We start from the raw sequence: 16,470 nt of genomic DNA on the forward strand, positions 1-16,470 counted from the left end.
TTGCTGCAATCGACCTACATTCTCCCACCTGGAATAGCACAGAGCAAAGCATACACACACCCTGTGAGGTGCATGTGCACAAACACACACACACACATGTAGACACACTATCTTGCACAGAGCCATATCTCATTACCATCCTCCTGATAGTGCAGCCAGTGGGTGTTGCAAAAGGAGGAGGGAAAGAGAGCAAGACAGTGAGCATTAGAGAAAGAGAGAGAGAGAGAGAAGGGCAGAGAGGAGGAGGACAGGCAGGGAACCAGAGCGAGCGTTACAGAGAGGGAGAACACTCAGCACGATAACAAGAGATACGCATGGGAACAGCAGCTCACCGGAAAAGCAGTGGCATAAGAGACATAGAGGCAGAGTAGAGGAGGTGGTGTGCAAGACATACCCGTCAGAGCCTGAGGATCTGTAAGTGTGTGAGTGTGTGGGAGTGTGTGTGTGTGTGTGTGCTCTCCTGAGGCCGTGGCAGCCATGGCGTCAGATCCCAGCACCCAGTCCAGGGTGATGTTCCAGGCAACGGACAAAACAGAGGAGCCGGCTCACCGCAAGCTGGGCAAGCTGACGGTCAAGTACAACCGCAAGGATCTGCAGAGGCGGCTGGATATTGAGGAGTGGATCGACGGACAGCTGCACCTGCTGTTTGACTGCGAGGTAGGGTAGGGCGGCACACTGTGGTGGGTGCCTGAGGAGGTGAAGGATGCATGGGAGGCAGTGAACTGCTCATACATGCCTATGGTGGGCCATCCATCATGTGTGAGAGATTACAGCGACCTAAAGGAGGAGTGGGTGGGAGGTGAGCGGCTGCTCTGTTGTGGTTACAGTTTTTGGCTCACAAGCCCTCATGTGTCATCAGCCCATCAGATGAACAGTGTTTTCCCACACTGATGAGATACGATTTGCCAAGATATGATGTTTAATCAGAGTCATCTGAAAACCTTTGGCAACCCTTATGACTCAACTCTTACGCCACTTTAAACACATGGTTTCCATATGTCTACATTTTACCACAATTTAGGCATTTGAATGATGGATTTACACAGTGTGAATAAATCTAATTTCTAGGATCAGTGACACCCAAAGCAAGCACCAGGACATTATCACTGTAACTGTGTGATAAAGTAATAAAGAGGTGTTAGAGAAAGACATATGATATATTATATTAGATATTTTATGTTTAAAGGTACAGTGTGTAAAATTTTGTGATATTTAATGTTGAAGTTGCATGTTGCAGCTGAACACCCCTCACCTCACCCTCTCCTTCCAAACATGAAAAAGAAACTGTGGTAGCCTTTAATTCTCATAAAAACTCAAAAGGTGTTTAGTGTGTCCAGTCTGGTGTAATGTAAAAAACATGGCGGCCTCCTTAGAAAGGACCCCCTCGATGTACATATAAAGTATTTAAATATAAAGGGCCTTTTCTGGTCTCAAGAAAACTATAATTCATTCAATTTAGAGTGAACTAGTGAAAACATCCTGAGGATTATTCTACATTAAATGTCCCTGAATTGATCCCTTTCACCTAAATCTTACACACTGGACCTTTAAATGCACATGTATGTCGTAGTTTTAACAAGTTTTAATACTGTGTGTGTATAGTTGTACATCTTTGTGAGGACCATTTTGAGCAATGACATTTAAACATTAAGACTTGCTTTTAGGTGTAGGCCTAAAATTAGGGTTTAGGTTAGTGTTAAATAATAATATACTTTGATCGTGTCCCATGTATAGAGGAGGGTTTATGATAGTAGTGATTATTAGAGAACCTGACTGTAAATAAACATGCAAAAAAACAATGGGACACAATCCAGTTATGTCAGAGGCTCCATATTGATTTGCTTGGCATTCTCTGAGGGGAAACCATGGCAACAGATGTCTCCTCGCCCACGTGAGGCATCATGGCACACACAGAGGAATTAGGGGTGTCTGGTGAGGAGCACTAGGCTTCCTAATGACGCTGCAGTTCGGATGACAGCACCGCCTCGGTTTCATGCCAGAGCAGACAAGAGTCAAAGTGTTTCTCAGTTAATTCTCAAACCACACACACAGGAACCTCGGCTGTTTCATGGTCTGCAGCCACCTTAATGTCTGGCTTCCTGTTTCACTGCCAAGTGGCCTTTTAAATATGGTGTATAGTGTACCGATACTGCAGAGAAGGCTGACTGTGGTGATAGCTTCAGGGATTTTTTTATATTGTGCACACTACTTATTTTATAAATTTTAATTTATTCCTGTGATGCATAAAGAAGGGAGGAGTAAATAACATGAGTGGAAACCGGGACATGCAGATCACAAAAGCAGATCTGAAGTCTTTGCCTGTTTCTTCTTTTGATCTCGACCCAGAAACATGTGAATAGTTCCCGTTTGTAGCCTTTCATGCTCTGCCTCTAACATAATGTGCAACACATGCACAACACAGATAAAGTGAATGTGCAAGGTCTGCCATAAGGTTAATGTTAATATCTCTGCACATTACAACCTACAAGACTTGATATTTGGCCACTGTAATGAATTTTGCATCGGCTCAGGGCAAGTATACTCTGTTGGTTCGGAGTCTTCCGCGTGGAAGCATTTATCAGTCCCCTGTGTCACCGCCTGAATTATTAAAACCCATCTCCAATTCATACAAGTGCTGCCTCTGTCTGGAGCGGCCGTCCTCTTTGCAAACTTCACACCCTTTGAGAAATGTGCAAAAAACAGTTCTCAATACGAGTATAAATGGTGAGCAACATTTAGGCCTGTGTGTGAGGAGTAATTCAGAGCCCGGAAAGTTTGCAGTGAATGACTATTTTATTTATATAGTTTTTAGAATTTGTCCAATACTTTCTTATACCTGTTCTGCCTGTTGAATCTTTCCCATTTCATAGTGTACAGTTAATGAATATTATGATGTTTGAGCAGCTCGTGCCTCTGACAGGAAAAGGGAAGGCTCTGATAAGTAAAACACAGCATCAGGGCATCTTCTCAAAACAGCAACACTTCCTGGGCATGGTTTCCTTTACATTGAAAATAACACGTAGCACGGGTCACAGATCCACTCTGCATGTGATGTTGATGTTTTGTTGTAAGATTTTCCAAGATGAAAGGTCAGTGGATTAATGTGTATACGTAGAGAATCGAGCTGAAAACAAAACTTTACCTTTCCAACCTTTATTGCTTCACATTTCTGGATATAGCATGAATTAGATGATTTTTGTCTGTTAAGCCTGTTAGTTAAGCTAAGCTATATGAAGCTGTTACGCTAAAGGTGCTTTGAGACATGCACTGAACTCGGGAGATCCTGCGGAGTAATTTGTATCTGTGAACGCAAATGCCAGAGTGAGAGCTTCAGGAGTTTCTGTAGAGATTCTCCATTGGCCCCCTCGTACAAAGTTTACAGAAAGTCCAGAGGAGCTGATGTGAGAACACAGTAGGAGATTCCCTGTAGAATTCAAGGTTGTGGAGGGCGCTGATGACGCTTCTAACACACGACAGACCAAATCAAACATGAAATTACATTTAAACAATCATACTACTACTACTGAGTGCAGATAATCATTCCTAACCACATGATAATAAAGAAATATTCCTGATTTATACATTGCAGGGAAGGTCATCTGATCTCTACAGAATCCAACTGCTCATTATTTAGACTGCGTCTGCGCTGCTGTCTGAAACAGAGAAGCTCGGAGAACCACTTTGATATTCATGGATTCCAATATTAGTGCCAACATTCATTTTAGCTTCAGTCTGCTGCTTTTAACTTCAAAAAGTGCTGCTGAGACACTTCTGCCCAGAGGCCTCATTAAAATACTATTTTCCTCTGACAATGAGGGTAAATCTCAACAAGCTGAGGATTTTGACTGCCTACATTATGAAACAGTAACTGGGAGGGTCGTGCCAGTAGAAAAGTCTCTCATTGATATTCAGTGGTGTTCTGCATGGACCTGCAGTCACAGTGTGGGTTTACAAGCAAAATAGACAGAGTAGCAGTTTGTATATTTTTAAGTTTATCAATTTTTTACGCTTGGAACTCATGTAGTATTGGATTTATTCTATAGGCCTACTTACTAGACATATAGCTTGAGTGTAAGCCAAGAATGAAGTGAATACTACCACAATCATATTGCATCAAATAAGAGCAGTCATTTATATATTTATTGATATGTACTGCCAAGAATATACATATTTTGTCAAGAAATCTCTTTGCAGTTAAGTATAAATGGGTGTTTATTATCACCCTACTATCCTATTCTATTTATTATCTTTTTAAAAGGTTGGATTTTAATATGTGTCCTATTCTATTATGTAGTTTGTGTGTGTTTCCTTCTTGTCTATGTTTGAATGAGCTCGCCAAGACAAATTCCGATCAGCTCAGGGATAAAGTAGGAAATCTTGAAACTTTAAAATCATGCTGCATGTTCTAAACTAAGAAAACACTGCATTACTGCTAAAATGTTACATGGGCAATGCATCCTAGCAGCAAGTAGAAAAGAGGTGGTTAGATTCGAGTATTCTGCACTTTATCATGCACACAACACCCTACAAGTAAAGTGCTGTATCTCACCACAGCCCAAAACAACGGAGGTGGTGGAGAAAAAACCCACACAGAACCGAAATGTACAGCATTGAGTGAAAAAAGAAATAAAGAGCCCTGTATGCTTCCTACAGACATCAGCAGAATCACATGGGGTCTAATCTGGCAGTGTGTATCAGTTAGAGAGGACACAGGGGACTCTGAAGGTGGGTCCATCTTATTCCACCACTCAGCACTCCAACATTGATTAGTTCTCTCCTCATCCAGAAAGCTGCACGAGCTCCATCCTCAGCAGCCATGAAAACTCCCCAACCGGAAAATATTCCTCTTAAAAAGTGGCCCCGCCTGACAAATATGAGTGTGCTTGTGCTGACTCCAGATATCTTCAGGATTCGTACAGTGAGCACTCCTCATTCCCTCTTAAAATATATTTGATAGGTGTGGATAAGAGCAAGCGACATGAAGTGATTACCTTGCTATATTTGCTTTTTATAACTTGGGACTCTGAGCCCTCCTTTTTTAAACAATCTTTACACAAGGTTATATAATATTTGAGACAGAAACACAGCTCTCTATATCACAGTCAATGCTGCCCATGCATGGGTTTGTATTTAAATTTACAACCAATCTGTGATTAAAATATTCTTCAGAAAACGTTTGAAAAGGAAATACACTGTCAGTGATGTCTGAGCTACAGTGGAAATGCCAGCAGGATAAACCATCCATGAAATCTGATGGTGGCATGTGGCAAATATGGTCTCCAGGAGCCATTTTGCCTTCATGCCTCAGCGCTCTTCAGCTTGGCTAATCATCATCAATCAAATCATTGTTATGTGTAATTCTTCTGGAGGAAAACTGTATTTATTTCTACAACACAACCTTCAGTAACAACACACACTGAGGTGATAAAAGTAAGGATTTGACCCTTTTTAAACTTGACATCACAAATGCTTACATGCCGCTGTGCAGCAGAGAAATCCCTGTCATGTCACATCCCATCCTGGATCACTTCTTTCACTTTCTTTGCCTTCTCAGTGACACTGCTCACTAGGTCTTCCCACCATGGATGAATGGATTTGATACAGCATAATTTGCAAGAGCTTTTGAAGCATGCAGAAGACAGGCATGAACATTATAGTCATATAGAAATATTGTGTATAACTCTCTCTTATATTTACCTCTGCTCTCACAGGAGGAGGAGATCCCAGAGTTAGAGATCGACATAGACGAGCTCCTGGAGCTGACAGATGAAGGCCAGAGAACCCGGCTGCAGGTAAAACTGTGCGAGTGCATGTTGCCATAATATATTTATATAATCAGTAATTTATTAGCAGGGCTATTTAATGGAAGTGGTCACCAAAACGGCAAACAAATTACAAAGCTGAGTCCAGGGGCAGATCCAGGGGTGGGGCCATGGGGGCACTGAAATTGTATTTTCTAAGCTGTTTTGAAGAACAGAATGTGCTTGAACAAAGAACAATTTTCAAATTATATTCAGTGGAGTGTGGCACAATAAACAAGGAATGACTTAAATGTGCATCTTACTGAATCAGGAAATGAGCATGGATGCTGGACATATAATTGGCCCCTCTGTAAATTGTGGCCTCTGTATGGCCCCAAAATTAGAAAAATCCTAGATCTGCCACAGCCTGAGACCCGGGAGTCGAACATTCTGGCAAGTTGCACATTTAAACAATGTGCTCCTCGGTGACACTTTGGCACACACCTGAGTATTTGCTATGTGGGGAAACAGCGTAACACACTTGACCCTTGCTGGAATCCAATGTTGCAATGTTTGCGGTAAAAAGCAGTGTCCAGCGATGTGTGAGAGCCTGTTTTTTTTTTTTTTCATTAGGAGCTGTTGCATGAATGCGGGAAGCCAAAAGAGGTGAGACCAAAAACATGAACAACTTATATTAGACAAACTAATCATTCAACTGAAATAAAGACACCTTTTCTTTGTCCTCCCCACAGGATTTTATCAACGGCCTGCTCTACAGGATAAAGGGTCTACGTAAAATGTCAGGTCCCTTGAAGAAATAATTTTAGGTCAAATAAAGAATTGAGTGCGGGGCTACTTTATCCTCCCATCATCCACAGAGGTGATTGTTTGGACGCCAGTACGTGCAGTTCACAAATGGGAATCTCTTCCCACGTCAGTATCAGTCTCACACCAGAGCAGTTGCGTTTTGGATAGATTTTCTTTATTATTATTATTTCACTTTCATTTATGGACTGCTAAAACATTTTGTTTCCCATTAACCAACAATGCACATGAGATCAAAAGCTGTTATGCCTATTACTCAGATGGACTGGTTTTTTTTGTGTAAGACTGTAAATTTTAATTTGCCTATTTATGTACATAGATATTTTTGTTCTGATGACAGTGTTGTATGTCAAAATAAAAATTGAACATTTTCAAGACAAAGCTGTTGATGAATTGTCAAAAGGGTTAAATGTGATTCCACAAGCACAGAAGATCATATGACTGGCCAACAGGTATTAGAAATTATTCATCGTCCATATACAAATAAATATTGACATGTCCATAACACCAAGCAGTTTAAAAAAACATTTAAATATACCGTTACTGCTCTAAAACACTTATTTGTCTTTAAAGGAGGATAATGTCGTACAGTCCAGACTTTCAGTCCATTATTCTCAGAAAACAAGGGTGTGTCGTAAAAATTTTCTACGGTGATGGAGACAAAGGGGACGTTGGCATGTCAAGTCCAGGAGTAAACACAGTTAAATCAGCAGCAGGAGGGTCCATTAAGTATGCGTCCATTATCCTCATCCATTTCCTGTCTGTGGTGCGTGCATGACAAGGCCAGAAAAAATAGGCAAACACAGTAACGGCCTCCATGCAAACCTTAATGGGCCAAGGCCCCAGAGGAGAGTGTAATTATGGTTTCTCCTCAGCTAGACAGTAATGCATAGTGATGAAACTGCACTCTGGCCATCTCTCTGACATACACAGAGGGTCTCTCGGCCGAGTGGCTCCATTATAGTAATTTGCTTGGTCCGACCCCCATTTCCACTTTTTCTTCTCTGACATCCATACTGTAATGCTACACCTCTGACAAGACGTGCCAGACCGATAGCTTTCGTCAAGTAATGATAACTCTAATCCCAAAAAAGAAGCTTCAATGTTAAAAATAAAACTGCTTTCTCTCAGAGGCGTGACAGCGCTCTACACTCCTGCTTCCTTCATAATCAAATTACACACAAGGACAAGAAGGGGCGATACTCATGTCAGACTCACAGCCAAACATAGATTACAAGAGTGACTGCAGTGCCTGCCAAAAAGATAACAAAGCCCTCAGTAATCCTTTTATACTGACTCATCTATGCTTCTTCGGTTTAGAGCTGACAGCAGGTCTGGGACTGTACATCATTCCAGATGAGCTCATGACGTGTCTGCCTTCTCTCTCTGTGATGTCAATTACAAAAAAATTATGATAAAATGGTGACAAGTGCAAAGACAGACTTAGATGAGCCTTTGTTGCTTTTAGGAAGTGACAAGTAACAGAAAAAAAACTTAAAGCTTCTTTTTAAGTCGAACTTTTCTGTGTGCAGAAGCTGAATAGTTTTTTTTTCTAAAATACAAACACTGTCTACCAGCATCTGTTAGATTACTTACTTCTATTATTATACATTACAGAGAAAATACAAGCTATGTTCCACTTATTTTATATATTATAGCACATGTATATCCATTGTGTCTTTACTTAATCAATTAATCTAGATCAGTGTTTGCGATTACAGAAAACAAATGCTGCTTTCCTGTGGTCTACATACACAAGTGTTTATACCATGTTGGAGGGATTAGATGAGATGCGTTGGAGTTTAAAATTAGCCGTTCTGCACTGCTTTAGATAACATGTAGTGTTTCTATCTTTTTTTTTTAACAATAATAGGTCACTTAAGGCTAAAGCACAGCTCTAAGGATGATGACTGACAAGAGCCTGATAAGGCAAAAATATCTGCAGCACAGTCCAACTATCATGTCTTCCTCTTCTTCTTTGGCGCAGTGTAGTTAGTGGTGCGATGCTCCATCCTGTCATATTTATCATGGCCTTCCCTAGGGAGATAATGGGAGTGTGGATTGATAATTCATCACAATAAATACTTCAAGGACATGCTGCTTAACAGTATGGCAGCATGCTGCCGACAATGTATCTGGGTCGTGGTATACATTCCAAATCACAGGCGTCTTTTCTTTGGCATCACGGTTAAGATTTCCACACAAAGCTGAGGGGAAAACCAGAGTTTTTGCAGAGCCTTTTTCTGTGTCAGTTTACCTGAAGCACCGGTTGCAGTACAGGTCTCCGTCACAGGTGTGACAGCGAAGTGTGGCGTCTTGGTTACAGATGCAGCACCATGGAAGTTCTTCCTCATCGCTGTCCGATGGCTGATGTGCTACGGCCGCTGATGGAATCCTACTTTTGGGCTGTGGAGTCTGTGTCTTTAGAACACACACGAACAACCGGGGATTAAATGTAGTTCTCTCTAATAGTATACATTTCTTAAATTGGCTGTTGTTCAGTACCTGTTTCTTTGAAGGCTTCTTCTTTTCTGTGTTCTTTGGTCCACATTGTTCTAAAGGGATGTTGTAGCCACTGGCCTCATCCAGTGCAGCTTCTTCTGAGAGCTAGAAAAAGGCATCTGAAAAATTAGTATGTGTGTTGTTTTACATGACAAATAATTAAAATGGCAAAATAGCAGCCCCTTGTGGTCGCCCTGATTGTTTTGAGTTTGCTCACCGTGACCTTTAAAGGTGTGATATGTACTTAGTAACACATTCATTGCGTCAGATTAATTATCATCAATGCTAAACTATCAAGTTTATTTTGTCTTGAGCCCCACACCTGTTTTAACACTCTCTTCACAGCTTCCTCCTCAGTCTCCTCCTCACTGTCTGGATGCTGGAAGTCCTCCATAGTAACTACAAATGATGTGGGAAATAAAACAGTGACAGGTTTCTGATACACAAGCAGTTTAACACTGTAATCAATGCCCCAATGACTAAAGCTCTTATAGTATTTTATCTTTTTTCTTTTATACTGTAAATACTAGATATGGTAAAGAGAGCAGTATGTACCTTTGTCTGGGTCTTGCCCCTTCAACTGGGCCAGTCTCTTGGCCATGTGGAGGATCTGATCCTGGGAATGCTGCTCCGTCCTCAGCTCCACCATGGCCTCCTCCAGCAGACGGGCCTTCTCTGCCTCCAGGTGCTTGTGCGCATCCTGCTGCGCATCCTGGTTCTCCTCCAAATTCTCATCCAGTATTCCCCCCTCCCCCTTGTTAAGATCGTTCATACGCCCATCCACATCTGCAGGGACAAATATAGGTCTTAGCCTATTTGGAAGATCTACATAGCAGCTGAATGAAGTGCAACATTTGATGTCTGATTCCACCAACTGACAAAACGAGATTATTGCAGTGATGTGGTCACTGCATTATGCCTCTAAAATGATTAACTGTGTATGTGTGAAAACAGTGGCAAGAGTAAGATCGTACTGCCCTCTGGATTTGACTGCTGGTCATCAATGGCAACTTCCTCTGTCATCTGACTGAGCAAATCATTAGCTTGTTCAGTCTGAGTCCTGCTATCTGGAGGCCGGTGCACCTGAACAGATGAGCACACAAGTACAGTTATATCAAACTATTTACAGGGTTTATGCAGGCTTTAGTAAATTAAAGTCTTTTTGAGGCCTTTTAGAACCATGATATATGAAATTCATGTCAGCAATTAGTTATCAGTTCCATGTTGGTCTTGTTTGTAGTTTTATTACAGTGCACTAATTTCTGTATCATCACACAGATACGTTATAAACTAAGTGTTTCTCCAAAACATTTATCTTAAAAAATATATTTTAAAGTATGACAGAAGTAGCATTAAATTAACATTTACATAATTATGAATTACCTGAACATATTTGAGACCTAGTCAGAAATAATTAATAAGGATCCAGCATAAACCCCATTTTTAGCATGCAGTTCCTTTTGAACACAGCAAATGATTTGAGCTGTCACTGAGCCTTGCTGCAAGGCCTATGAAGTTACAAACAAGTATGGAGGGGTTCATCTCACTGGTGGAGGGGCTTGAGATGGTGGAGGCTGACCCCTCAGAGCTGCCAAACGATCCTCCATCTCGTCAGCAGAAGGCACTGGCCGGCTGGGAGCTTTCAGGGCAGCGAGGCGAGACTCGATCTCTCTCTCAGAGGGGACAGACTCTGAGGTAAAAGTCAAAAAGCTAACAATTACTTCTGCCAAGAGATTACTATAGCTGTCAATTCAAATTAAAGTAGTAGCTGCTAAAGATCTAATTTCCTTACTGGGTGCAGTGTCCTCTTTGAGCTTCTGAAGTCTTTCAGCAATAGCCTGATCTTCTTTACTCAGGCCTTTGGTTGGTATGTGACCTGCTTTGCTGAGTCTACTGCCTCCATGTGCAAGAGGCTGCGACGACTGACCCTGCTGTTTGGCCTCAAACGCAGCGACACGTCTGCAGAAGAAATATGATCTATTAAAAATCACAAGACTGCTGTGTTGACAAAGTGTCTTTAAAAAAAGCCCAAGCACTGACTTTTTGTAATTTTCAGGAGGAGACCATCTTCCAGCACTGTTCTGAGACTCCCCACTAAATGAAGAGGGGATGATGGACGAGTAAGAAACTTCAAATATCAGAAAACCACATGTATCTAATGCTACTGTGCATGGTTTCACATTTACCTCGTCAGATTGCCATGGCACTGTTTACACACCTTCTGCTGGGTGTTGCCACAGCGAGGGACCACAGCGGTGAACGTCAAACAGCTGGAGCAGAAGGAGCGGCCGCAGTTCTTACAGCCCAGCTGAGAGAAAGTGCATCACAGTGTTTACTCCCCTGTGAAGCGATTGACTGTGTGTGACTGATGGAAGCTAACCAGACCTTACCTCCTTCTTGAACAGGCTGAACTTTGATGCACAACAAACACAGCGGTTGTCCATACCGACACGTGTAGAGACTCATGTGACAGGCGGGTTTAATCCTCCCGTAACTACTATGTGACTAAAACTCTACGTGTGATTATTTAGCAGCTAGCTAACTGCTTCCAATCTGTCAGTGTCGCTGCAATCAAAACCGGAATCAACCCGGAAAATGCGTTGTGATACGTCAATATCCGGTTTCCGGTTTCTTGCCCGACCAATCAGGTTTCTCCAAATTCTCTCGCGGTCCCTGTTCAAAACAGGAGATCCGACCGTTCCGCAGCGAGTCGTGCTACAGCTTTGTGCGTGTGGTTCAAGCCGGGAAAGAGACAACAGAGGCTTGTGGACGGTACGAAAAGAAAAGATTTTATTCTGCAATTGTTTTATTACTTCACGGTCGAGTGGTAAATCACGCTGGTGTTTGGAACGACAAGGAAACCAACCGAGCAAAAGCGTGCGTTAGCTAGCTTGTGTCATGCCCTCACGATCGTTAGCATCCCCCTCAGTCACTGTAGGTGCAGATAATAGTTACTGTACCGTTTTGTTTCTGAACGCTACTGTTAGTTATGTTGTGTAAGAGTTAATACTTTTACCACTTTGCGTTTAATTTCAAGTGTGTGTTGACATTATGTCATTACATCTGGTTATGCTAATATCCTGTCATTGTTCTTCCCCCTGTAGGTTGTAAGCATGTTTTTGGCTGTTATGTAATGACTCCAGTCATTGGCACCAGTTTAACCCCTGAATAATAACAACACTGACTTTGATCATGTGTGTATAGCAGACTATGTGTTTATCAGACATTATCAGTCATGGAAATGCATCACAGTGGGATCAGCAAACATAGTTCAAAAGAGGCTTAAAGTTGAAGGAAAGGGTTAAACGGTGCTAGAGTGTTTACAAGTTTCAGTCTGCATAATTATTTGATCTTATTAAGCCTTTGAATGTAATTGGAAGCGACACAAAAGTTACCAGGAGTAAAAACTATACTAATTTTGAGGCTGTGACCAAAAAGCATTTATCATTTTTTAATTTTAATATTAGAATCAGTTGTCTTCACTCTAAAATGTCAAATAACAGTGTATAGAAGAAAGGAAGCTTGATGTAACAGCTTTGTGTCTTTTTTTCTCCCAAGAACGTTGTTAATGCTTTGTATAAATAATAGGAAATCTGCAAAACTCCATACTGGAGAAGGCGGGCCACAAGAATTGTCTTGTCTCTTTGGGTCAATTGCTATAGCTATTATAAAAGGCCCTTCATAGATTCCAAAAGTAACTGTTGCACTTGTTTCCTTTCTGTAGAGATCTTGTTTTAATTTCCATGATGGCAGAAGGAGGAGATGTGGAGTGGGAGCTGAGCAAAGAAAACATCCAGCCACTGCGGCGGGGCAGAGCCATATCAGCGTTACACCAAGCACTGAGTCAACAACAGGATGGACTCAGCTCTTCCATCAACCAGCAGAGACAGTATGGACTAGCTTGAATATATGGCAACTGGATTGGTTGAATGGTTGAATACTTCTGTCTCAACAGTTTTCACATGACAATGGAGTTTTTATGACTTTTCTTCTCTCTAGGGCCTTTGAGGCTGAACTCCGGATGTATGAAGGAGATGATCCGCTGGATGTTTGGGATCGGTAAGCAAAATATGGAAACAGTAGAGTGTAGTCATATTAGTAGCTCTTAGAGGTTTTATTAGTGGTACTAATGATCTGTTTTTTACAGGTATATAAAGTGGACAGAGCAAACCTTCCCTCAGGGAGGAAAGGAGAGCAACCTCACCACTGTGTTGGAACGGGTCGTGACCAAATTCACAGATGAAAAGAAATATCACAATGACCCTCGATATGTTGACCTCTGGATCAAATTTGTATGTGTAACATTTTACCCTTGCATAATTTTGTTACTTGTACTTGACAAACGAATATGTTAGTACTAAATGTTGTGTGTGTGTGTATTGTATGTCTTTAGGCAGAGAACTGCACAGAACCATTGGACACTTACAGTTACATGCAAGTGCAGGGAATAGGAATGACTCAGGCCTCCTTCTACATTGCTTGGGCTGAGGAGTATGAGAATCAAGGCAATTGTCGCAAAGCAGATCTGGTCTACCAGGAGGGATTCAAGAAATGTGCTGAGCCGCATGATAAGCTTCTACAGTTTCACAAGTATGGATCAATTCAATCCAATTTGAAATATGGAAAGGTCTAGGTCTGAAAAGCAACCTTTTTTCCTTGTGTGTATCATGATAGCTCACAATCAGAATTGACTGTATTGTTATCCAAAGGGCTCTGCAGGCACGTGTGTCCCGACAGGTGATGATGGATGTTGTGCAGGGGGAAAGTGATGATGAGCCCAAAGAACCTGAGAGAGTTTCTCTGGTCGACCTCAAACATAGAGGGAAGAAAAAGGCCACTGCCCCCATCAACAGAACTGGGTCTGCAATCAGAAGTAAGCAAATATCTAAATTACACCTTTTAATATTATTGGATAAGATGTTTAATTTCAGTCTTTGATGGGGATTTTTTTATGGACAGATATTTCTGGAGGCCTGCAGTCACGTGGAGCCCCAGTTTTGGGTAATGCTTCAAACAGTCGCTTGATGATCTTTGATGAAAATAAGACTCAAAGTGCTGGTCCATCAGAGCCCAGACAAGAGTCCTGGATGGCTCCTCCCACTTCAAAGGCTAAGGAAAACGAGCAGAGACCAGAAAGATGGTGTGATGTCAAGGTATGAGACAAGCACACTTAAAATTACTTAATAGTGAAGTATAATCCGGCCCTGTGTGTTTTAATACTAATGTTTTTATCCACCATAGATGCCTCAGAAGTCTAAATATGGACACACTGTTATGGCTCCACCGCCTCCCAAACCTACCTTCCAACCATTTGTTGAGGACTCAGACCAGCCTCCAACAATGTGAGTTTATCTGAAGTTTTTATTAATTTCCCTTTTTTTACTGAATAAAAACATATGTGCAGGGTGATTTTTATAAGCACACGGACACATTTTCTAAATCGATTATATAATCAAAATTGCTAAGTACTAAATACACTGTTTGACGGACAGGAGTCACTTCCACTGATTACAAATGAAATGTAGGTCAAGGTGACACCAACAACAGCTGTGTGATAATGATGGCAAAAGGTTCACGACTCAACTCAAATGTAGAGACAGTGGTTTGCACTCAGAGCAACCCAAAAAATCCTGTGGGGAAATATTTCAGATTTTGTTCAGTAGACTGCAAAATCTTGGGCAATCTCAAAAATGTGCACCCAAGTGATCATAGCCTCATATTTTACACCCATAATGTGAAGGTGTGTAGAATCTACACTGTAGATCTTTTTAAAAGACATGTTTATGTTGAAATAAATATACCTTGTTACTGCCATTGCATCAGTTTGCCCTCTTGTGGACATTATACTCAAAAATAGGTATTTGAAAAGAAAATTGTGTGTGAAAGAATAATCAAATGTAATGAAAATGAATAAATCATTCATTATGGGCGTAGTTTGTTGTTATGGTCGTGAATTTGTCGTTTTTGCCTTTTAAAAATCAAATAAATCTTTAAAAGAATCATGAGTAGATTATTCAGTAGTGGGAACATGTATTAAGCCCTCTTTGTAGCTTATTTCTGAGATCATTCTTTATTTAAGTGCATTATTCCTTTCCTCCCTCAGGACTCCATGTAAGATCAATCCAGCAGTGAACACAGTTTTATCAGCACGTAAGCCGTGCAAAGAAGAAACTCCTCTAAAGAGGCTCCAGGAGCACCATCAGCAGCGGAGGGAGGCAGAGTCAGGAAAGCCACAGGAGCAGAGCATGTACTGTAAAGAGCTGCTGCTCAGCGGCGCCACTGAATTCTGCTTTGAGGAACTGCGTGCTGAACGCTACTTCAAAAAGATGACACAGGAATCGCAGGAGGTCAGAGGTCAAAAGGATCAAGCTAATGACTGATACATCTACAGAGACTAACAATTTGATTGCTCTTTTTCTCACTGATTGTCCTTCATTTTGATTTTGTCTGTAACTATCATGTAATTACTGTTTTTGCATTTTGTGTGATCCTGTTGTAAATATTTTGTGGATAGAGCTCTAGTTACTCAGAATAGTAAAAAGATAAAAGGGTTCAACATTTTTAGAAACCCTTCAAGCTGAAGATGCTATTTTAGTAGTGCATGATTCATTAAATATACAACAGGAAGACAAGGAAATAAAAACTCCTGCTCGGTCCAAACTGCAGCAACTAAACTGACTGTATTAGGAAACACTTCACGATTTCACCAAACATCTGCTTCACAATAGGAACAGTATAGAATTGTATTTTATTGTGTCTAACTATACTACAGAATTACTATTCAGTCATTCCTAATTTCTCTCAGTCCATTTATCCTTTTTTCTCTGTGGCATTGTTAAGAACAAGGCCTTTTATGAAGTCCACCTTTTAAAGTTTCATTTTTTGTATTGAGCAGATTTTCAGCTCAGTTCCACTGCATTACAAAGATTTGAGCTGATTCAGCAGAGGTTCATGTCTCAACGTTCAATAAACCTGTTACAATGTCTGCCTGATGACTAGTGGGATTGTGATTTGTTTTGTTTTTTAGGCCGAGGAGGATTGTAATAATGCTCTGTCAGCAGGGGGCATGCAAGGGAAAGCTTGGATTGTGTTCCTGGTAATGGTGGTTGGATTACTAATGGTGCGCGAGGACTGTTTGCTGCTGAGTGTAATCTGTCGCTGAAATTAAAGAGTCAACGTTTGCTGCCAAGAGTGAAAATAAACTGCAAGTAAAAAGTCATAAATGCTGTTTATTCTAATGGAGTTACTTCATTTAACTTTATCACTGCAGGCGACGCTTGAGTCTTTGAAGAAATCTCAGCATTTGGCAGGCATGAAACTTTTAAGAACAAATCTTGCAGTCAGCTGGCCAGATGTTAATCATTGCCCAGGAGAGGTTATTTAGAAGCTTGTGACTTAAGTG

At 41.1% G+C, this 16,470-nt stretch overlaps 3 protein-coding genes across 3 annotated transcripts; 2 read left to right on the forward strand and 1 right to left on the reverse strand.

The window, feature by feature from the left end:
* The first annotated feature begins 234 nt into the window (after window positions 1-234).
* On the forward strand, window positions 235-6,947 carry ppp1r14d (protein phosphatase 1 regulatory inhibitor subunit 14D). Its single transcript, XM_020085110.2, has 4 exons — window positions 235-657; window positions 5,712-5,792; window positions 6,375-6,407; window positions 6,494-6,947. The coding sequence occupies exons 1-4, from the start codon at window positions 478-480 to the stop codon at window positions 6,560-6,562; spliced, it is 363 nt and encodes a 120-aa protein (XP_019940669.2). The 5' UTR covers window positions 235-477; the 3' UTR covers window positions 6,563-6,947.
* zfyve19 (zinc finger, FYVE domain containing 19) lies at window positions 6,702-11,672 on the reverse strand. The gene is made up of 11 exons (XM_020085108.2): window positions 11,459-11,672; window positions 11,255-11,376; window positions 11,109-11,162; window positions 10,861-11,027; window positions 10,616-10,758; window positions 10,046-10,151; window positions 9,624-9,854; window positions 9,391-9,467; window positions 9,072-9,173; window positions 8,824-8,987; window positions 6,702-8,603 (listed from the first exon to the last, which is right to left on the reverse strand). Exons 1-11 carry the CDS (start codon window positions 11,510-11,512, stop codon window positions 8,525-8,527), a joined length of 1,299 nt encoding a protein of 432 aa, XP_019940667.1. The 5' UTR covers window positions 11,513-11,672; the 3' UTR covers window positions 6,702-8,524.
* A 14-nt stretch (window positions 11,673-11,686) lies between these two features.
* Window positions 11,687-16,053, forward strand: bub1bb (BUB1 mitotic checkpoint serine/threonine kinase Bb). The gene is made up of 9 exons (XM_020085109.2): window positions 11,687-11,840; window positions 12,793-12,957; window positions 13,068-13,127; window positions 13,216-13,360; window positions 13,462-13,658; window positions 13,778-13,941; window positions 14,028-14,221; window positions 14,310-14,410; window positions 15,172-16,053. Exons 2-9 carry the CDS (start codon window positions 12,812-12,814, stop codon window positions 15,446-15,448), a joined length of 1,284 nt encoding a protein of 427 aa, XP_019940668.2. The 5' UTR covers window positions 11,687-11,840; window positions 12,793-12,811; the 3' UTR covers window positions 15,449-16,053.
* The last annotated feature ends 417 nt before the right edge of the window (window positions 16,054-16,470 follow it).

Source organism: Paralichthys olivaceus, chromosome 12 (assembly GCF_024713975.1).
Source record: "Paralichthys olivaceus isolate ysfri-2021 chromosome 12, ASM2471397v2, whole genome shotgun sequence".
NCBI lineage: Eukaryota > Metazoa > Chordata > Actinopteri > Pleuronectiformes > Paralichthyidae > Paralichthys > Paralichthys olivaceus.